Source organism: Pseudorasbora parva, chromosome 10, assembly GCF_024679245.1.
Source record: "Pseudorasbora parva isolate DD20220531a chromosome 10, ASM2467924v1, whole genome shotgun sequence".
NCBI lineage: Eukaryota > Metazoa > Chordata > Actinopteri > Cypriniformes > Gobionidae > Pseudorasbora > Pseudorasbora parva.
Genome location: NC_090181.1, coordinates 19,593,335 through 19,616,456, shown reverse-complemented (window position 1 = coordinate 19,616,456; position 23,122 = coordinate 19,593,335). Strand labels below are relative to the sequence as shown.

The 23,122-nt window shown below is 38.3% G+C and overlaps 1 protein-coding gene across 4 annotated transcripts in view; it reads left to right on the top strand.

Moving 5' to 3' along the window:
- Nucleotides 1-23,122, top strand: part of slc24a4a (solute carrier family 24 member 4a) — a 64,961-nt gene that overhangs the window by 13,961 nt on the left and 27,878 nt on the right. For all 4 annotated transcript variants that reach the window (XM_067455421.1, XM_067455422.1, XM_067455420.1 and 1 more), the window contains one exon: nucleotides 9,858-9,971. In XM_067455421.1, the coding sequence (XP_067311522.1) occupies nucleotides 9,858-9,971 (114 nt within the window). The remainder of the gene's footprint in view (nucleotides 1-9,857; nucleotides 9,972-23,122) is intronic.

Below are 23,122 nucleotides of genomic sequence, written 5' to 3'. Positions count from 1 at the left end.
CACTTTTGTCAATGGAGCTATGTAAATACCATAAGAGATGCCATATCGCATTTTATTTCTTCCGCAATAATGGTGCTAAACGGCACCAACAGTAGTTCTTTGGCATGTAAAGAACCTTTTAAAGGGGCTTGAAAGGTTCTTTGTACGGCAGTGGTGCTATATAGCACCTTTACCACCCCAAATAGCCAATGAAAAACCGTTAAAGAACCATACAGGGGCTTAACAGGTTCTGTATACATTAACTGTGTGTGTGTGTGTGTGTGTGTGTGTGTGTGTGTGTGTGTGTGTGTGTGTGTGTGTGTGTGTGTGTGTGTGTGTGTGTGTGTGTGTGTGTGTGTATATATGTATGTTCTTTTATGCACTCAATACTTGGTCGGGAATCCTTTTGCAGAAATGACTGCTTCAATGCAGCGTGGCATGGAGGCAATCAGCCTGTGGCACTGCTGAGGTGTTATGGATGCTTTGTAGCGGCCTTAAGCTCATCCAGAGTGTTGGGTCTTGCGTCTCTCCTTTCTCTTCACAATATCCCACAGATTCTCTATGGGGTTCAGGTCAGGAATTCCAGGTCAGGAGTAGGGGTGGACGATATGGCCAAAATTCATATCACGATATTTTTCTTAATTTCGGTCGATACGATATAATTCAGATATCGATATGAATTATATAAAAGCTTTAGAAAAAACTACTAAGAACTGCCACAAAGGATGTCTGTACCTACAAACTTCTGAAAAATGTATTTGCCAAGTCTATGAATAGTCCTCCTATAAAACTATATAATATTTTAGAAATAAAACCAGTACAAATAAATTAATGTTCACCTTTTATTTGTATTTAGCCTTTATATGAAAAAGAAATGTGAAATCAACATCAAATTAACATAAGACTCTCACTTTATTAATATTAATATCTTTAAGTTTAAACTATAACATAGGCTGATTATATTATTCTTAATATAGATTAAACAAAAGTGCTTCAGCCAGGATTCAGCCTGACTCAGAATATTCTAGCGGATGGATCTGCTTCAGATGGTGGATCTGCTTCACAGCGTACAGCGCTCCTATGCCGCAGACGCAGTTTATTGAGCATTTTCTTTTAAGTTTTAAATTTCAGTGAAGAACAATTCATAGCGCTCTATTTTCCATTTATGCAAAATTATAGCATATATTTAATGCTGCATTTATTTAATTAAAAATGCAGTAAACGACGTAATAGTGAAATATTATTCTGATCTACATCATCTGTTCACTACGTGAATATATAGTAAAGTGTCATTTATTTCTGTGATCAAAGCTGAATTTATCATCATTACTCCAGTCTTCAGTGTCACTCATCATTCTCATATTAGGATTTGATGCTCAACAAACATTTATGATTATTATCAGTGTTGAAAACAGTTTTGTTGCTCATGATGCTCCTTCATTGCTTTCATATATTGTCGCAATCGTCTGACTGTCGATCGTCACCTTTCAGCTCATAACGATTTGTATATGTAACGCTGTCCTTCAGCTGCAGCTCCAGCGTGACAGTAACGTTAGTTCTACGAATCCGCTTTTGGACTTTCTGTGAGAGAGCGTCCTCCTCATATTTAAATACGAATAAAATGACAGGTCATGCATTGATTATTTTTTGTCTCTGAAATTAAATCTTGAATTCACGTTGGTTTCTATGTATACTTGCCCGTGACCTCAAGAAGCGCGCAATCAACCGAGGTTAGAGAAAGCGGTCTTTAGCGTCCCTGTTAAATTGCCCGCCCTCGCTCCAGGTAACGCCGTTTGGAATCCCGCTCGGAGCGGGTCGACTAGGACCGGTGAGACCCAGTAAAAGTGCGGGGGATGAAAATACACTTTATTAAAAGTGCGGGGGACACGCCGAACCACTTTCACCCCACTGAATTAATGTTAGTCTTTCTTCTCTTATCAACTATTTCTTTCTCCTTACTTGTGGAAGTTCGTTCAGTCACATTTGTGTTGCGGTCAGGGAAACTCTTTTTGTAGCTAAAACTTGCTGCGTTGGATCTATCAGCCTACTACTGCTGAGCACTGGCTGCGTTTCTGTGGTGTACGTCATCGCGCAAGTAGCCAATCATGTTCTGCTCTTGACGGCTGCGCCCTGAACGTCAGTCAGTGAGGAATGCTGTAATGTTTATCGAAATATCGGAAATGTGTTTAAAAATCATATCACCGTTATTGAAAAAAATTATATTGTGATATATATTGAATTATTGTCCAGCCCTAGTCTGGAGTTGGCAGGCCAATTGAGCACACTAATACCATGGTCAGTAAACCATTTACCAGTGGTTTTGGCACTGTGAGCAGGTTCCAGGTCGTACTGAAAAACAAAATCTTCTTCTCCATAAAGCTTTTCAGCAGATGCAAGCATGAAGTGCTCAAATCTCCGGATAGCTAGCTGCATTGACCCTGCCCTTGATAAAACACAGTGGACCAACACCAGCAGCTGACATGGCACCCCAGACCATCACTGACTGTGGGTACTTGACACTGGACTTCAGGCATTTTGGCATTTCCTTCTCCCCAGTCTTCCTCCAGACTCTGGCACCTTGATTTCCGAATGACATGCAAAATTTGAGCAACAGTCCAATGCTGCTTCTCTGTAGCCCAGGTCAGGCGCTTCTACCGCTGTTTCTGGTTCAAAAGTGGCTTGACCTGGGGTACGCGGCACCTGTAGCCCATTTCCTGCACACGCCTGTGCACGGTGGCTCTGGATGTTTCTACTCCAGACTCAATCCACTACTTCCGCAGGTCCCCCAAGGTCTGGAATCGGTCCTTCTCCACAATCTTCCTTAGGTCCGGTCACCTTTTCTCATTGTGCAGCGTTTTTTGCCACACTTTTTCCTTCCCACAGACTTCCCACTGAGGTGCCTTGATACAGCACTCTGGGAACAGCCTATTCGTTCAGGAATTTCTTTCTGTGTCTTACCCTCTCGCTTGAGGGTGTCGATGATGGCCTTCTGGACAGCAGTCAGGTCGGCAGTCTTACCCATGATTGCGGTTTTGAGTAATGAACCAGGCTGGGAGTTTTTAAAAGCCCCAGAAATCTTTAGCAGGTGTTTAGAGTTAATTAGTTGATTCAGATGATTAGGTTAATAGCTCGTTTAGAGAACGTTTTCATGATATACTAATTTTGTATGCCAAAATCATCAGTATTAAAACAATAAAAGACCTGAAATATTTCATTTGAAAGTTGAATTTTTAATCATTACATTATGGAAAGCAATGAACTTTTATCACTGTAGCTGCTTTGAAACAATCATCAATGTAAAAGCGCTATATCAATAAAGTTGATTGATTGATATATAGCACCTCAGTCATCCCAAAGAACTGGTGAAGAACCACTGAATCACCAAGATTTGGTGCTGTACAGCACTTAGTGGTTCCCCTATGATTACAAGCCAAAGAACCACTTTAAAGTACGTTAGCACCTTTTTTTGAGCGTATAACTGAGGGGTCTGGTGGATAAAACAAGGTATCACTGACCTGGTCTCATTTGATAGAAAACCTTTAAAAGTTTGAAGAAAATGGATTTCGATCATGTTTGGAGGTTCTTATGTTGCAACACTGCTGATAAGATGCAATTTATAGATTTTTTTTATTTATTTTTTTATGCTTTTTCATGGGGAAATTAGAGATGTGTATATACAAGTCTTACAGCCATCAAACATTATGGCATTTGAAACGAATAGCTTTTTTTTTTTTTTTTATCAAAAGTCCAAAAACCTCTCCAAACAAATGTTTGTGTTGCATGTTGGAATTCCTTACATGTGACAACCAAAGCATACAAATATTTATAATTTCATATCAAGTGATAAGAGCTTAGTTGATGATTGTTGAATGATCTTCGAGTGCCGTTTCAGCTCCTATTCCATGGCGCATGGTAAATCAAGACCTGTCAATCAGAGCAACCGATCCAATCCACGCATGATCCAGCTGTAAAACTGTCCGATTGGTCTATCCCCCTAACCACCATACCAGAGATCCACTTCCATTTGTTGAATTTTCAATTAACGTTGGAAAATACTGCGTCAGGATGACAATGCGATCACATCCCGGAAGCCCTATAGCGTTAGCCAAGCAACGTGTCATGTCATTCCGCCAGGTTTTTTTAAGATCTACGCATCATGATGAATTGAATTCTTCTCTAAATAAGAATTTAATTATTCTCTCTTTTTTTTTTTTTTTTACTATAGTTTACTAATGTTTTGCTAAGCAGAGCATGGTGCAAAAGCCTCATCTGTATACTGTTTACATGCATGTATAGGCAGGGACTTTTTATATCATCAAATATGACTACAGATCGAGTCATGGAATGTGATTTTAGGTTGTTATAAATGGAGCGCAGCTCAAGCTCCTGTGATACAAGCACACCTCGGACACAAATGATTTCTCGTTACAGGGGATTTTGTATCACGTTTTTCCACTTACACTCATTGTCTGCGCCGTGTACAGCATTTCCCGCTTGGCTGAGCAATACTAGTGGGTGTGGTTGAGTTTAATTACGCCAAAATTACGAGCAGCTTAAGGGATTACCTGCACATGATATTGTAATGATGAGGATGCTGAATATGTGCTTTCTGCTTAATGGCTCTACGGATACTGGCATATCTGATAAGCCTTTCAGGAGTCCATCTGCTGTGCATTCCTGCCATGATTACTTCTTCCCGAATCTCATTCCTGTTCTTTTGCACCTTCTCATTTACCTCCACCAATAACTAGTGAAGTTAGTATAGGCTGAAAATGCTGCTTAATGAACTTTATGGCTGTTGAGCTCATTATTCTGTCCTCCTGTGACAGTTCGTTATACAACTTTACTGGCACTTTTTTCTGCTTCTCATAAGCTGTAACTGGGTCATTCTGTTCTTGATTTAGGAACAGTTGGAATATTTTGACAGGTTTTGCTGCAGTAGATTTCAGCATGTGGAATTTTTTTCAGTTTCAATCTGGCTACTCTTAGTTTATGGTAATGAGTATTCATAGAATCAACAGTGGCCCTTAAAATAATTTGTGCATCTTAAGGAATAGGTCACACGAAAACTATCACCAGAAAAATACTGTATTTTATTTTTTAATGTACTTTTTTTTTTTTTTTTTAAACTGGATCTAATAAAGAATGTGATGTAGGGCTGTAATCAACCAAAGAAAATCTCGGTCGACTGAAGTCTTGAAATTTCAGACTAAAAATGATGTTAGAAAAAAAGGGTAAAATCAATTAGCTGAGCACTGTGCGCAGTACTTGGTAGCCTTGTTGTCTGCCTAAATTAATTATAAGTAAACATAAGCTAGTAGGCTATTTGCAGTATATTAAATAGTTTTTGACCTGATTATTTTTCACTGAAATGAGTCTGAAACACGAGTCTGTCGGCTCTGACAGCGCTGCATTACGTGCACCTGCGCAATATCATAGCCTATGATTTCTTAATATGTATAACTCTGTTGTCAACTAGTGATATCATCGCGAGAACTTTCGAGGAATATGCAACATAATTTAGATATTTAGATAGATGTATTATAACATGACGGTATCATTTCAGCTGCAGCTGAATGCAGCACAGCTACTCTGTGCAGCTTGAACATATGAGCTAAGTGGACAAATAGACTACTTAAAGTTTTTACACTTAAACACAAACAGCATGTGCACTTAAATTAAAAGGAATATATATTTTTAAACAAGCCAGATCAAGAGCGGAACGAAAAATAAAGCATAGGCTCAAAACTAATACAAACAGTGGCATCGTGCATTAGGTTCCAAATAAAAAAAAAATGTGCCTGCAGTTATAAAGCATTAAAACACTGAAACATTGAAATATAAAAAATTCTGATATTCATATAGCCTACACAACAGATGGGGCAACCTAACACAGAAAAGTTAGCTTACCGTTTTTAGGTGATATGACGTTTGTCATCAAGCTGATATGCAAACTGTTCCTTGCAAAATTTGCATTCGACTCTCTTCGCATTTTCTATTTTTTTTAAATGCTGCCACACTGTTGATTTCTTTGTTGACATGGTAGAATAGGACTGACTAAGATTGAAAATGCTCTCACAATTAAAGGTTTGATGAACTGGATTTTTATTTATTTATACTGTTATCTGAGGTCAACTAATGACATCTGTGTGGTTTTTACATTTAAAAACATCATGGGCTATTTTCTACACTGGTTTTGAGGCTCTCTCCTGAATGCTGTTTTGATGGGCATGCTGCACTGAAGACTTGGAAGTAAATGTCCATGGCTAAGCTTGGATAAGATTTAATGAGTTTCAGCTCCCCTGTCAGTTCAGGTCACATGAGGGAGGAATTGTTTTGAAAGAGGCAACCAGAATGATTCTCTCGATCACAGAGCTCGTAAACGTATTTATCAAACAAACAATGATTTATTTCTTATCCACCCATGATTTATTTAAATATAATTTTTGTATTACTTGGCCTGCCCGATCGGTGGATATTAGCACGAATCACACACGTACGTCAACGGGCTTGCGTTTTGGTAGCCTGTCTGGAAAACATAGCCACTGGAGTACTATTACATATAAAAATTACTCACATAAGTGTGTTGCCCTTGCCCCATTCCTGTCGGATCCAATATAGAAGGCACAACATTGTGTCTGCAAATCCAGCGCGACCTAAGACTTGTTTACACACGATTCTGCAGTTGAGCTGGAACTTCATAAAAAATAAATTAAGTAGTATCTCGCACTCCTAATAATAGGATCCGAAGGAAACCTAAGCAGCGACTGTTCTTCCACAATATCTTGCTGTCTTCTTCAGCATATTTTTTGCTGCTGGCTAGCGTGATGAGTTGGTGGGTGGGGCTACTGAATTAGATGTGCTTATTATACTGTAGAGGCGGTGCTTTGTCAGTCGATGACGTAAAGATGCGAACACGATCGTTTTCTGGGCCTGGTGTCTATAAAAGCTTTTCTTTGACTAACAAGGAAGTTTTCAGCTCTGAAACTTACGTGATATTGTTATATTACCATGATCTTTTATATATCCATGAATGTGGCAAAATTAATGTTTTATGAAATTAACGTGGCCATAAAAAATCAACCAATCAGAATTTTGGTTGAGCCAGAACGTATCGACTAACAAGCTCCACGTGCAGCACACCTTCAGAAGCTCAGTACAGCTTATCTGTCTTTTATAAATCTAATAACGCTGAAGACGTTACTCTGCAATCCTAGTGTGTAGGTATTCAAGAATAACATGGGATTGGCTAAAACTGTGTGATACCCTCCTTTAATTACTACTGTAGTAATTTATCGCTAGAAGTGAAAGTCTTTCTTTTTCTAGCTCAACTGTCACCAATTGGAACACACAGGCTTGTGGGACATCAAAGGCAGCGAAGGATACATCTATGCTGCTTTCAAAAAAACATATCAGTAGTAACAAAGCACAGGGATTATTGCAATTTATTGGATGGGAGGCACGCTACAATGGGCCATTCAATCATCAACTGAAAACAGCATGACTAATCATTTCTTGGGATTTAAGAATTGATATCAGTTTGTAAAAATTAAATTGATTATATATATCTATCATATACCACCTTGAATCCCATCCCAAATGTTGTGCTCAAGTCGTACATTCCCATTGTCAGCCCAATCATCACCCAGTTTGTTCATTTTTCTCTCAAAACGGGTCACGTCCCTCTTGCCCTTAAAGCTGCTGTCATCTGTCCTATACTTAAGAAACCAGCCCTAGGCCCAGAGGTCCTTGCTAATTATAGGCTGATCTCCAACATGAGTCCGGGCTGCTCCCTGTTACATGTGATGTTCCGCAGGGGTCAGTTCTCGGCCCAATCTTATTCATCCTCTACATGCTTCCCCTCGGTCCTGTCATCAACAGACATGGACTATCTTTTCATTGTTATGCTGATGACGCGCAACTTTTATATATAAACTGCCCGAGCTCCTCCACGACTCTGTCATGACCACTTGTCTTCAGGAGATTAAGGCATTGATGGGAACTAACTTCCTCCAGCTGAACTCCAGTAAAACTGAGGCACTACTGGTTGACACCCCTCATCAGATCCACTCCTATCCCTTATCCCAACTCATCTTTGAGGAGAAGAAAGTGATACCATGACCGTCAGTCACAATTTAATCTAGGGGTTCCGTTTGACCCACAGCTGACCTTCAATAACCACATTAATCACATTTTTAATACTTCCTTCCACCAGTTTTGAAACATCTCAACTCCTTCCCCTTTTAACCTTTCCAGATGCAGATAAACTTGTCCATGCCTTTGTCTCCACCAGGCTGGACGTCTGCAACGGACTCTTCTGTGGGATTTCTGGCAGAAATATCTAGATGCTTCAATACATCCAGAACAGCGCTGCCAGAGTCCTTATGAGAGTCCGTAGATATGATCACATAACTCCCATCCTACACTCATTGCACTGGCTCCCTGTTTCATCCCGGATCAACTACAAAATCCTCCTGCTCACACATGAATGCATCACTGGACATGCACCACCATATCTACGGGACCTCATCACTTTGAAGTCCTCCACCTGCACCCCCAGATCTTCAGGCCAACTGCTTCTTCAAGTTCCCACCACCAGGCCTCGTACCATGGGAGATCGAGCTTTCTGCTCGGCTGCACCGTGGCTTTTGAAGCCTGGACCAATTTAAAGCTAAACTGAAGACTTTTCTGTTCAGAAAGGCTTTTGTGTTGATTGTTTGTATACTATTTTTATTCATTATTTTTGTTGTTGTTGTTGCTTTTCACATAAAAAGCATACATCTGATATAACGTATGCTCGAGCATGCTTGCTTGACTTGCGAGAACCAATGAGGTTCTTTATGCGGCACATTTGAGCTTCTGCAAGAACCAATGAGGTTTGTTCTTAAGCAAGCATGGTTGAGCTTCTGTTTATGTTTTCTGATCAATGTTTATGTAAATAAAAGCCAAAATTCAATGTCATATAATCTTATCGTATAAATTTAAACACTGAAAGTTATCAGACCACATATGTGAGAGAATCCAGGCGTTCAAGAAGTGTCTGCAATTGAATATGAAAATCCTCAAAAATATACCAGCTTGCCAACTCTAATTATGGCTATAGCTGCCTAGTTTTTTTGCTGGATAATTTTCTTTCATGTTATACAGAAAATGTAACCATACATATATTTGCCAGAAATTTCATTTTTGGGTGAGCCGTTTCTTTTAATAATATGATTTACACAATGTGTTAAGTGATTTAGCAGCTGTAACACCAACTGTCCGATAAATATGTCCCACTAAATATGTGTTGTGCATAGTTTTATAACCAGATAAATGTGATTTTTATCCTGTTTTTTGGACCTCACTGCATGTCCTCATGAAAAAGTGATGTGCTGAAATCAACTGCTGAGGCATAGACATAGACATGAAATCCTAATTCAAGTTCTGGCTGTTACAACGGTATGCATGGCTGAATCTTCACACCATTATTTCCCCCCGGAATATTCCCAAAATAAAACCCCCCTGGTGCTGTGAACTATGATACAATGCACATCCTGTAGGTACATTGATTAAAACAGAAAGCCATACAGATCAAGGCCACAGTATCGCACACTAACCCCAAGCCTAACCTGCGAGTAATTAAGCTAATTGTCTCCAAGTTGTTAACCATTCCTTGACGATGATTTGGTTAGTTGACATGAAATGTAATGCAAGGTGACATACTAAACTTAATTTTTTTTGAAGTGGTATTTAAGCCGTATTTGACTAGAATAATAAAATACTAACATTTATTGTATCATTTATATTTTATACGATATTGTGAAGCCTATGTTTCTATATCTACAGCTAATTTAGAATATTTAATTTTGTGTAATGAGATGCATCTTCATACACAGGTCATGGGCTGGTGCTACAGGAGGATTTGGCTGCTCCCCGAGATCACTTGGGCCGAAGGCTTATGGCCATAGCGGGAGACAATGAGACTGAGGAGAAGAACTGCACGAATCCAGGTAATGCATATATCACTTAATAGTATGTAGTGTTTCCCATTGTATTTTGTAAGACTGTGGTGGGTGGACCTTGAAGTAAATGAATGGGGAAATACTGGTATTATATAATACCAAAATGGTGTTCCCTATTTGACTGATTTTCTTAATTCATACTGAAAAAAATTGTCATTGCAGGGCTTACCAAGGCTTTAAACATAAAAATAAAATATTACATTTGGGAATACATAGAATAGTAACAGATGAGGTTGGATGAATTTCTCCTAGGGATCGACTCTTAGGGGTACATTAGCGTAGGGTAGTGTTTCACAAAGATTTTCAGATCTGCTGTAAAAAAATAAAAAATAAAAAAAACGCACAGGCACATGCTCAAATGACAATTTAAATCCTTGATTGCATGCTATGATGTGCTATTCAGTTGCCAGCTATGTAATTTCCATGTCATATTCACTGTACTTTATGTAAAATTAGCATTTGCTGGTCTTTATTTGAGCTCATATAGAGCTTTTCACTCTTGAAATAGTTAACCCTGGTCATTCTAAACCCCGGGTAAACAGATTTCTGGGTTATCTTTATTCGTTTGACACTGCTCATACTGTACCCAGGGATCACAGTTTATTCTGGATATTCATAAACTGCCATTTTACACTGCTCATTCCTAAACCCTGTGGTAACCCGGTTCTTTTCAAATTATAAAGACAAGAATGAAACGGTCTCTTCTTTACTCCACAGTTTCTATCGCAGTTTGACATTTTTCCCACCATATGCAGAAACTCGCTAGTAATGACTCGTGTTACTACATCCTTCAGAAGGAACTACTAATTATGTGTATCAGTATTCTAAAGTGAAGATCATAACCCACTAGTTACTTAAAATGTTACAAAACCTAACAAAAAGTTTACAATAGTTTCAGTAATTACTGCAGAGTTGTTGTTTTTTTTTTACTTGTATTTTTCCAAATAATTAGTAATTCCTTAAAAACGATGTAGTAACACGAGTCATTACTAGTGGGTCACTATTGCCTTCACTTTAGAAGTAATATATAATGCGTTATTCATGTTAATTATGAACCTGTATATAGAAGTTCTCACTTGTCCTCTGGGAGTTATGAAGAAAACGTAGCTGTTGATTAACTAATAGTGAGCTACCTCATTTAACTGAGCACTATAACTTACTAATTTGGTGATCAGTTTCTTATTAGTTAATAGTTACTAGAATGTTAATATTGAGTTACTCATTTGTTACTGTGTAGTTATTCATCACACTAAAATGTCAACTTTATTACTGATTTGCCCACATTGACACTATATAATTGAATTTAGCTGGATTACATCCCCATTTTCTCCAGAGCGTAGACAGCCAAATCATTTTCTGTTGCATTATTTTCCCTTTTAAGAATTTGAAGCTGCTTTGAAACAATCAACATTGTAAAAGCACTATATAAATAAAGGTGACTTGACAACAATGAAGGAACAGTATTTTAAAGTAATACCAAAAAATCTATCTAAAATCAGTCAATCAAGGCATGTCTGTGGACACTCACAAATATCAAAATTATAAGTGTTACATCATTTTAACATTATTAAAGGTGTCATGAACTGTTTTTTTATACTGTTTTAAACTGAGGTCAACTAATGATGTTTGTGTGGATTTTACATTCAAAAACATCATAACTAATAAGTAATAGGCTATTTTCTACACTGGTTTTGAGGCTTTCTCCTGAACGCTGGGTTTTAGTGGCCATGACGCACTGGATACTTGGCAGTAAACGCCCACGGCTAGGATTCGAGAAGGTTTGAATATTTAATGAGCTTCAGCTCCCCTGTCAGTTCACACGAGGAGGAAGCGGCGACCGGAATGATATTCTTGATCACAGGGCTCGTAAACGTCTTTATCAAACAAACACAATGATTTATTTCTCATTCACCCGCGATTGATTGGACTATTATTTTGATATTACACATTACACACATAGCCCGCTAGATCGGTCGATATAAGCGTGAACCACAACACAGATCAAGAACGGAATTTTATGACATTCATCGGCCAGCCAGGCTTTGCGAGCCCTGGCCCATACGTGTCTGAGTCCAGCGTGCTAAAGGTATGCTCTGTTAGACACGTACACATAAGCAAAACGATCTATAACAATGCAATACTATTACATATAAAAACATGTTTTTCTCCCCCACGTAAGCTGGAACTTCATTCAAAATAAAGTTCATCTACACGTTCCTAATATTAGCATCCGAAGGAAGCTTATGCAGCGACTGTTTTTCCACAACCAGGAATAGCGCAATTTCTTGGGATCTTCCTCTGCATGTTTATTGTTGTTGGCTAGCTAGCACGACAACAATAAACGGGTTCAGTCAGTCAGTGTGCGGGACTACTGGATTAGACGCGCTGTAGATGTGTGTTTCGTAGCGCTATGACGTAAGAACGAAGCACAAGATCGTTTGCTGGGCCGGGTGTCTATAAAAGCTTTTCTTTGACTAACAAGGAATTTTTCAGCTCTGAAACTTAGAGGATATTCTTATGTTACCATAACTTTTATATATCAAAAGCTCAAGGAAAAGTTTATTTCTCAATCCATCACCCCTTTAAATATAATCTTTGTCATAGAATACACTTGAGTTTACTGTTCTTGTTAATTATTTCAAGATCTGAGGTGAATTATCCATCTCATATAGTTTTTAAACTCCCTCTTAAAAGTGCAATGTATAATATTTGAGGATCTTTTGATAGGAATCCAATATAATGTACATAACTATGTTTTCAGTGATGTTTGAAGTCCTTACATAATGAAGTTTTGTTTTTATTACCTTGGAATGAGTGCTTTCTAGCTACATGCACCTTACAGTGAAGTTGGCAGTAGGAAAATCTGCATACAGAGCGCTAGCTGCTCTCTGCTGTCTCAGACGATGGCATCTTTGTCCTGTGTTTGGCCACCATAGCTTCTCTATGTGCTTTGAAAGGGAGGGATCAAGGGGCTAATTTAGCACTCGGAAAGCGTACCACCGATAGGGGCGGCCATTGCTAACCAAGCCTTCACCTGCTGTTAGCATCCCATTGACTCACATTCATTTTTGCATCACTTTGACAGTGAATAACTTTACACCTGAGGCGTTTAAAGACTCCATTTGTCCATTGTTTATTTATAAAGAAACACGACAATGCATAAAAGGCTCCATTACCTTGTATCTTACACTATCGTCCCTTAGAAGCTGTTTTTGTAAAAATAGGCTAATGAGTGCATCATAACCAACACGACTCTGTCGCACACTTGAGAAATTACCGTATAGACAGGAGGAGAAGCCCGTGAGCAATATTTTACTGTCTATGAGGCAGCCAGGGGGATGTAGAGACATAGGCCCCGTCCACACGGATCCGGTGTTTTAGAAGCATGCATCCAATATTTTTCGAAACCAGGTAAATCTGAAAACGATCATCTTCCGTTTTCGTGTGTACAGCGAATCCGTATATTTTCTGAAACGGTGATGTCATCACACTACGGCCAGCACGGTGAAGAGTTAAGGGATACAACTACGGGCACTGGGCATGCGCACATCAATATCGCGTCATTTAATTAACGTATCTGCTTTGTTGTAAGGGTATGTTTTGGGTTGGGGTAGGTGTAGCCATTAATAAAACACATCTGTTAAGTAGCAAATGTATTTATTGTTATTTTATTGTGAGATTTTGCCTCACCTCCGACCACTGTTATACCCCTGCTAGCCACAACTCTTCTTCTCCGTTTTTAGTGTATTTCTGTGGCAGAATTACAGCGCCACACACTGGCCTGGCATGCAAACTACATCGTTTTTAGCCCGTTTTTGTAATCTCGTGTGGACCCAGATATTTCTTGAAACGAGGAAAAAAAAGATCGGATTGGGAAAGCGCTGGCTTCGTGTGGAGAGGGCCATAAAGTCAAGGGACAAGAAAGGGGAGAAGCTCATAGTGAGCCAAAAGCAACGGGACAAAACATTTAAACAACGTGATTCAGATTTCACTTTCCACAACTACTAGAAGACTTACAACTGTCAGACAGGTTGCTTACGTCACATCTACGTCGTCAAGCTCAGTCTGAGCCTGCGCAGTACGCTCAGCCATCAGGAAGTGAGTGCTTTTAATTTACTTAAGATTTCGCGATTGAAGTCTATGGGGTTGCTGTGTCCATTTCTTTTACTGTCTATGGGAGGGATAAGCTGTGGACTGCTGCAATTCGCAACCTTGCCACTAGATGCCGCTAAAATTTAAACAATTTTTAAGAACCGGTCAATTATAAATTGAGTCCACATTCTAAATGATACATTTAAAATATGAAATTATATCATATTCTAGATAACGTATAAGGCCTAATTCTACACTATTTTAATGCACATAGATTTACAACACTGCGTGTGTAAAAACAGGGCTTGTCAGGATCAATCTTTTGCATTGGTCTAAACAACAACAGCAGATTTGCTGAATGAAAATGCACTTTAACTCTCTGACAGTAGGATGTACTGTCAGGATGACAGTAGGAACAGCAAAAATGTTGTTTTCTCTTCTTTAACTACTCTTAAATTTAGTTTAATTTAAGGACTTTCAAAGACCAATGTTTGTTTTCACATAGTTTCCACACCCTGAATACTGTGTCAAGAACTTTAAATTTGTGAACTGTGAAGCCTTTTATTAACTAACAAATCACGTGTATTAGTGTAGATGCAAGCATTATAATAACTAACACAATAGGCCTACATGAACAATACGTTAGCTAACGCGACATTAAAAACTAGCCTGTAGTTACCTGTAATATTGACTTAAAACATATAGGCTATAAAAACAAACCAACACATTCTTGCATGTGAAAGGTTATCCCATTTCTTCGGGTATTTAAATCCGTCAAGTTTTACGGAGTCTGTGTAGGTTTTTTTAATGCCAGTGATGACAGCATCTGAAGTATTGCTGTATGTTGACCGTTCTAAAATGGCAGCGCGTCGAATGAGGCATCTACGTATACATATCTATGGACACACCCACCAATAGCCTAGCTTAGCACAGAGACTGGAGGTAAATGGCTCTATCTAGCCTACTGCTCAAAAATGGTGACAAAATAACACCAACATTCTTATGTACATGTTATAATGTTTATAGTTACATCATGGTACTAGGACGGACAGAAAAGTTGTGATTTTTCTAGACCGCTGTGGCTAGGGACTATACTCTCATTCCTGTGTAAAAATACAGGAACTTTTTACCGTACCATAGGTGAGGCAGGCACAATGGTATTATGTATATATGTCTTTATTTATTTTGTGTCTCTCTTTACCCTCAATTTGGGTATTGACAAGAAAATGCTGATAGACATAAATCTTCAACGAAATGTAATATATGCATGAGTGTGTCAGTGGAATGGAGCCCGGTCCTGCCAACTTATTGAAATGAATTGTTCCAGCAGTAAACTAAGCTGCTCTGACTGGAAATCTTTATCGCTTGGGGCAGCTTTGTGGAAAGACAAAAGAATTGTAAGGGAAGATTTGTGATTTATGAGAGAAATGGATCTGTGGCTTTGCTTTGTGCGTTCTATAAATAGAAAACAGGAAGGCTATTTTTAGATGTTTGTCCCCTCGACATTGCTGTGACCATAGGAGATGCTAGGAAAGATGAGACGAGATCTTCGGAAATGTCTTGGGAGTCATGGCATCTCGGTGCCCAAGGGCTCTCTCATTAAGCGGCCCTTATTTGCTGAATGCCACAGTTCGATTTGTGTGCGTGACCCTGCGTGTACTGCAACGTAAGATTGTGGAGCGTTTCAGGGGTTGTGTCTCTATTAGAGTAGTGAGCTGAGTAAGTTTGTCATCTCTGGCTGATGAAATCTGCCCTTTCAATTTGCTCTCTGCCCATAATGAATGTTTCAATGTCTTGGGGAGTGTGGAACAGTACAGCTTTCAGGCAAATTTGCTCAGCGGTATGCCATCCACTGTTGTCAAATGCTGACATTGTGGATCTTAGCCTTGCTGCCCGCAGCCAGAATGTGAATGAGTGGTGATCTGAGGTCTTTGCCAGCTACATGAGTGAGAAGGGAGAAGAAAGATGAGATATGTCCATCTCTGTCAGCAACCCTCTGAGCTGAATGCCAGGTGGAGGTCACGCCGGCTGTCACAATCGTGATTCATCCGCTTCTGCAATTATGTCCCACTGCCGCTGCGTGCAAGAGTTTGCGACGAGTACTTCTTTCTTACTGTTATTCTGAGTTGTTCATTGTTTAAGAGTTGAAGCAGTTGTTAGCATTGTTAACTGTTATGAACTTCCCCCGGATGTAGCCGCTTAAAGGGTTAGTTCACCCAAAAATGAAAATTCTGTCAATAATTACTTACCCTAATGTCGTTCGACACCTCAGTTCATCTTCGGAACACAAATGAAGATATTTGTTGAAATCCGATGGCTCAGAAAGGCTTTCATTGACACATCATTTCCTCTTTTCAAAAAATTGTCATTTGTGTTCTGAAGATGTCTTACGGGTGTCGAACAACATTAGGTAAGTAATTAATTACAGAATTTTCATTTTTGGGTGAACTAACCCTTTAAAAAGATACACCTTGATTTTTTTCCCCCAAAATTCCCGCCTACAAAGATACCCTTGAGACGGTCGTAATCGGAGATGCAGCAGGAGAGTAGCAAATCATCTTGTCAGATTTATCAAAAGCAACATTAGCAAAATGGTGTCTTGCACAACAATCTAACAGAGAACTACTTGTGATGCTGAATATACCACTTAACTGATTCAGCTACTACATTCTCAGCTTCCATCTGTCTATCTATAGTATGGCCTACACAATGGTCAATGGTCAGCAAACACCACAGAGACTTAGGATAAGTAAGAACATTAGCTCTCAACCCTTTTGACTTGACTCCAAGTCTCCCCATTGTCCACAATGTTATTTAAAACCATTAACTAATTCAAATTAGTTTCAGAACTCCCAACTTCTGAAAAGCCAACTTTGTGGTGGCTTTTACAGAGGCAGGTGTGATACTTTAGCACAACTAATTCAGGAATATCTGTCTAGTGATTAAAGGTATTTTCTGAATGCCATTCCTTTAAAACCAACCCTTTCAGATGGAGAATATCCAGTCAAAACTCAGTGTTCTTCCTGTGGTAAAACAAAATACTGATATTTCTGTACTGCTCTTAGTTTAATTCAAGATCCAGCCTAGATTTATCATGGACTGTTTCCAAAATGCATCAGAGTCCAGCGACATCTTATATTTTCCATAAGCCATTGTTAATCCCTTGCTGTAGACATCAACACAGTGCCCACCCATACATATAGCTATAATTTAATAATTATAATTAATTTATGCAGTTTCTCATGAGAGGTTTAGTGTCTGCCCTAATACTGCTATTCAATAAAGGTATTTCACAAAAAATCATCAGTAAATGATCCTCTTGCTGTGTAAAACATTTGACAGTTTACCACTACTTTACAAGCAAATAACTTACTCACAGAAGAAAAGTCAAAGATTTTCTAGCCTTGTGAAATTTGGAGGCAGGTAAATGTGAAATCGATGATGCATTGAGTTGTTGATGCTTTCAAGTACTGATGCAGCAATCTCTGTGAAAGCTTGCACCGTCTACACTTAAGCAATTTGTTTAATGTCTTGCAACATTGTGGTCAGAATTTTCATCCATCTAAAAGTAATGAGTAGCAATTATTTCAGATATTTCTGTAAACAATCCTGTTATATAGAGAATATCATGTTTACTGGATACTAAGTGCTTCTCAAATATCTTAAGGGTATATGCCATGCACCTTGCATACTTTGACAAATGCAGTGTTTGTTTGCTTATTTGGTACTTAAAGAGTTAGTTCACCCAAAATTGAATTTATGGTGTTAATGACACACTGATGTTGTTCCACACCCGTAAGACCTCTGTTCATCTTCGGAACACAGTTTAAGATATTTTATATTTAGTCCGAGAGCTTTTCTGTTCCTTCATGAAAGTGTAGGCACACTATACTGTCCATGTCCAGAAAGGTAATAAAAACATCATCAAAGTAGTCCAAATGTGACATCCGTTAGTTAATTAGAATACATTTTGGTCAAAAAATTACAAAAACTACGACGTTATTCAGCATGGTCTTCTCTTCCTGGTTTGTTTTCAATCCTCAAATAAAGATTAAAATGGTTATGAGTCAGCGTATCAATTCATTCGGATCGCTAATGTCATGTGATTTCAGCAGTTTTACACGCGCTCCAAATCATGAATCAATACGCTGATTCCCAACGTTTGAATCTTTATTTGAGGATTGAAAACAAACGAGGAAGAAAAGACAATGCTGAATAAAGTCGTAGTTCTTGTTATTTTTGGACCAAAATGTATTTTTGATGCTTCAAGAGATTCTAATTAACCAACTGATGTCACATATGGACTACTTTGAAGATGTTTTTATTCCCTTTCTGAACATGGACAGTATAGTGTGCATACACTTTCATGAAGGAACAGAAAAGCTCTCGGACTGAATATAAAATATCTTAAACTATATTCTGAAGATGAACGGAGGGCTTACGGGTGTGGAACAACATTAGAGTGAGTCATTAATGACACAAATTTTTGGGTGAACTAACCCTTTAAAGTAAACACTCCTTCCTAGCAGACTAATTAAAATCAATTGCACTCGGATTTATGGAATATTGCATAGCAATCAGCCAATTCAACTGGAGCTGGCCAGATCCTGCCATTTCTGCATGGGATATGCATACAGTCTCTAAGCTGTCCATTTACACTTTCTGAAGTTGAGACTATAGGGTAGGTTGTCATGAATAATCTTACATTTCTCTCTTTTACAAGATGTTCCTTCGTTGTCAGTTGATGTGGAGTTGATATAATTTGATGTGATGAGAGCATCATTAGGGGTGCACCGATCCGATGTTAGGATCGGATATCGGCCGCGATACTGACGACAAAGCTGGATCGGGGATCGGAAAAATGAACAGATCCACAGGCCGATCCTGGTGTTTTTTAAATAAATAAGAATTCAACACGTTGCATACATCTGTTATTTTGTCTTATTATCTTTATTTAGTAAAGTCTGGTGCCTTTAGTCTCTTCAAGAAAGGCATACAGTTTATTATTAATTTAACAATAGTTTTGGATCGGTATCTGGTATCGACAGATACACAAAGCCCAGGCATCGGTATCGGTATCGGGACTGAAAAAGTCGGATTGGTGCACCCCTATTTCTTTAGCTCAGGAACAACATGGCATTACTGTTCTGCATTTGTTAAAAATGTAAGCATGTACAGTTCACTTAGTATGCGCAATTCAATTTGTATCTGAAAAGAGTAGATATTTTGCTTGCTCATGTGGTTTTGTAACAGGAGAATCGCACAGAACAGGCATTCACATAGGCAAACAAGCAGGTGCTTTGATGAGAGCGGCCTCCATTATGTTTGTGCTCCTCAGAAGCTGCTCAAATCAATAAGTAATCTGAAAGAGAGAGAGCGCTCAGACAGTCTGGGTTGGATGCCAGCTTGTTGACTGAAATTTGAATAAGCAGAATGTTCCTGTGCCTGAAGAAGGGGTTATTTTAGGAACTTGCATTTTTTACAGACTGGAAAAGATTGATCGACTCGTTCGTAAGGAAAATGGGTAGAATGTGTTGGGGGTTGTGCTTTGTGTGTGCACTTTTAAGATGTGACATAACTGCAAGCTCAGGCACTGACAAATAGGTTAATACACTATTCAACAGCTTTATAGTTTTGCAGCATATCTCATAAAGAAAACATAACACTGTTACAGTGGGAGGCGTGTCAGAAGAGATGGGGCTAGAGGCGGCATTGTATTTCATCTAGAATTAACGGTGCTCTTTCAGGATTACCCCTGTACATAAACTACGCAGTTTATTCCGTAAAAGACTTGTAACTATTTGACATTTAATTGCTTACAGACCTTGACTGGTGTAATTCTGCTCTGAAATAAAACAGTAAATATAGTCGTAGGTTGTAATCACTGCCAGTAACCACACACTTACCCACATTTAAACATGAAATGGCATTCGCAACAGAACCCCCTCCACTGGATGGCTCGCTTTGCCCATTCCAGCAAACTCATGCCTGAGCCTACCTTGAGTCCTATAGACACACGTTAGTTAACTGCAGAAGTTTGCACCCTCTTGCAGAATTTGCAAGATGCTTATCATTTAAAAAAATTAAGGAATCATAAAATGTAGGACTGATGTTTACATATATTCCACAAGACAACTGAAGCAACTTTTATTTTGTGTGAATTCCTAGTTATCATCTATGTAATCACTGATTCTTTGAATGATTTGTGATGGTGCATGAAGGCCTGTTTACTCTAGGGTTGGCTCGTTGCACAATTTTAGCTACGATATGGTACCACATCTAATTTAATAGACGTATTAGATCGAGACCATACAGGGTCTCAATTTCGGCACGGTATGGCACATAATTTTACTCTTTCTCATGCCTACAAGTTTTGCATTTATAATGCAGGAAATTATTGCAAACCTTTATTAGTAATTAACACTGATGCTGCGATACAACACTTGTGTTTTGGGACAGCTGACAGAAACATCCAATTGCCCACATCTTAAGTCTTGTCAATTTAAATATGCAAGCGATTTTTATATCATTCATATAATTGTTTCTAGCGTGTCAAATGCATGGCACACGTGAGCTCTCATGTCATTTTAAACAGTGCAATATTATGTATTTGTTTTGGTCAGTGTTAAAAGTAAATATAGGTCTAAATTAGATGATCTGTTAGAAAGGTCAAGCAACATGTGATTGCTATGGTTTGATGTTTACTCCTGAGACTTGTGAGGTAAGGTCTGTTGGTTCACCTTTTTCAGTGTTATAAGCACAGACATTTCAATTCAATTCTGCCCTCAGTATTAATTCATTTTGGGTGTGTTGAGTGAAATTCACCTGCTTTATTAATTTTGTTTCGGTTGTCACTTTTGCTGATTTCGCATCATTTTGGGTAGCACACTGCCACCTTGCGATGAACATCAGCGTATTCAGTAGGAATGCTCAATCCAATAATCCGTATCGGTATCGGCTCCGATCCGGAAAATAATTGGTCAGACATAGACATGTCGATTTTCGATAATGCGATTTATCACGATAATGAATATGCACGATATTGTTATCGTGGGCACTTTAAAATATCGTAAATAATAATTTATTAACAAGTTATAATTTTTTCATAATGCACTCAAGAATACTTTGCCCATCAACCGTATAAATGCTGAACACCGCTGTATTCTGCGTCAAAGGGACACGGGCTCAGATATAAACAAGCCCTGTGCTGAAGTGCCTCTCAATGACAGCAGAGGCCTGTAAAAACTTTTAGAGCTCTGAAAAAAAGCTCTTGAAAATAGCTCTTGAAAAAAATCAAGAGACCACTTACCATTGATTTCTCATTGTTTCTCAATGTTAAGTGGTGTCTTAATTTTTTTTCCAGAGCTGTATATATTTTTGGTGCACTATTGTATTAAACATTCAGTTATTTTTGTTATTACAAAAATAGTTCTTAAAGCTGTTATGCTATGGCAACACTTTTTTTTTGCAACTTATTTCAATATCGTGATAATATCATATATCGTGATAAAACTTCAGCAATTAATCGCAACATGAAAAATTGATATCGGCACATGCCTAGTCAGACAGGACCGATCCAAATCCAATACTGTGCGTATAATATGTGTTATTGTTAAGCCCCAGTGCCCCACAAAAGGCACAACAACATTCTAAAGCATCATCAAAGATTTGTGCATTATATTATAAGTGTTCTGAAGCCATTCCATAATTTAATATGAGTAAAGATGAATATTTGTCATTAAATTCAAGTTCACGTCAGTGCTTTCCTCCGCTGCGGCTCAGTCACTCTCCATTCAGCTTTAAACTCTCGCGTTCGATAACAACAGTCAACATGATGAAACCCTCTTTAAGATTATTCATTGTTTCTATTAGGCTTAATCTGTAGATAACGCTTTATGGTTTCTCCTAAAATGACTATCTGCTGATGTTTATTGCTGTAAATCGTGTTACTTTCTACCAGGTGTCTGTTAGATCACAACACTGGACTAGAGATTGTATTGTTTTTCACAAACAGTAACTGAAATGTTGAACTGTTAATAAAATATTGCATAGATAAACACTACACGTAAAAATATCTTCCCTTTGTGTTTTGAACTTTCGGGCAGAGTGCAGCGCGCTGACTGTGTTTCTTCAAGCGGATCATCCTGCTCCCGGGATGTGCATATGTGCTTTTTATTGTACTCTGTTGCTTCAAGGGCATCATCCTGCGCATGGGATGCACATACACGCTTTGAGCCGCTCTCTATTTTAATACTTTTGCGCTATGGAAGATTATTAATAGCCTTTCTTGTTCTACCCCATCCATATGTTGCTGCCTCATTAAAAAGATGTTATACATTTTAAATGTAATTTCTAAGTATATAGGCACTATTTTTATAAATATATTTACTTGTTTTTCATTCATGTATTTTCTGTAACATTTTACAAGATTTAGAGCTACACTTACTCACTTTTATGGTTTTCTTTTTCCCCCCACTAAATGTTTAGATTGTAAACAATTATTGTGCACTTGTGATTTTGAAACTTTTGCTGCTGAAATATTCACTAATCTAATTTATTCCCCATCTAGTGTATAGTAATATCAATATAGGCCAACATTTCTAAAGAAGGATATCAGCACCTTGTTGAATCAATGCCACACAGAATTAAGGCATGCCAAATACAAAAATCCAAACAAAAGTATGAAAACATGCAAGTTCCAGTTTGACTTCCTTTCTTTTCTGTGACACATGGGTTTCAAAAACAGAGTTACACAACCTTAACAACACTAACCTTAACCAGGGTTTTTATGATTTTTCTATAAACGCCACCAACTATCTGATTGGGAACTGACAGTTTCATTCAGCCATCTGCCATTTTTAAAAGTCTGAACATTTTACATTTTGATAGTAATGTGATGAGTTCCATTTTTATATTTTTTTTCTACAAAAAAGTAGTATTTAGTATATGCCATTCTGAACACATCCTACGATTTCTTGCATAAGGCAGTGACTCTAAAATACTACGCTGACAACCACACACACCCAGCTCAGCACAGTATGTCCAAC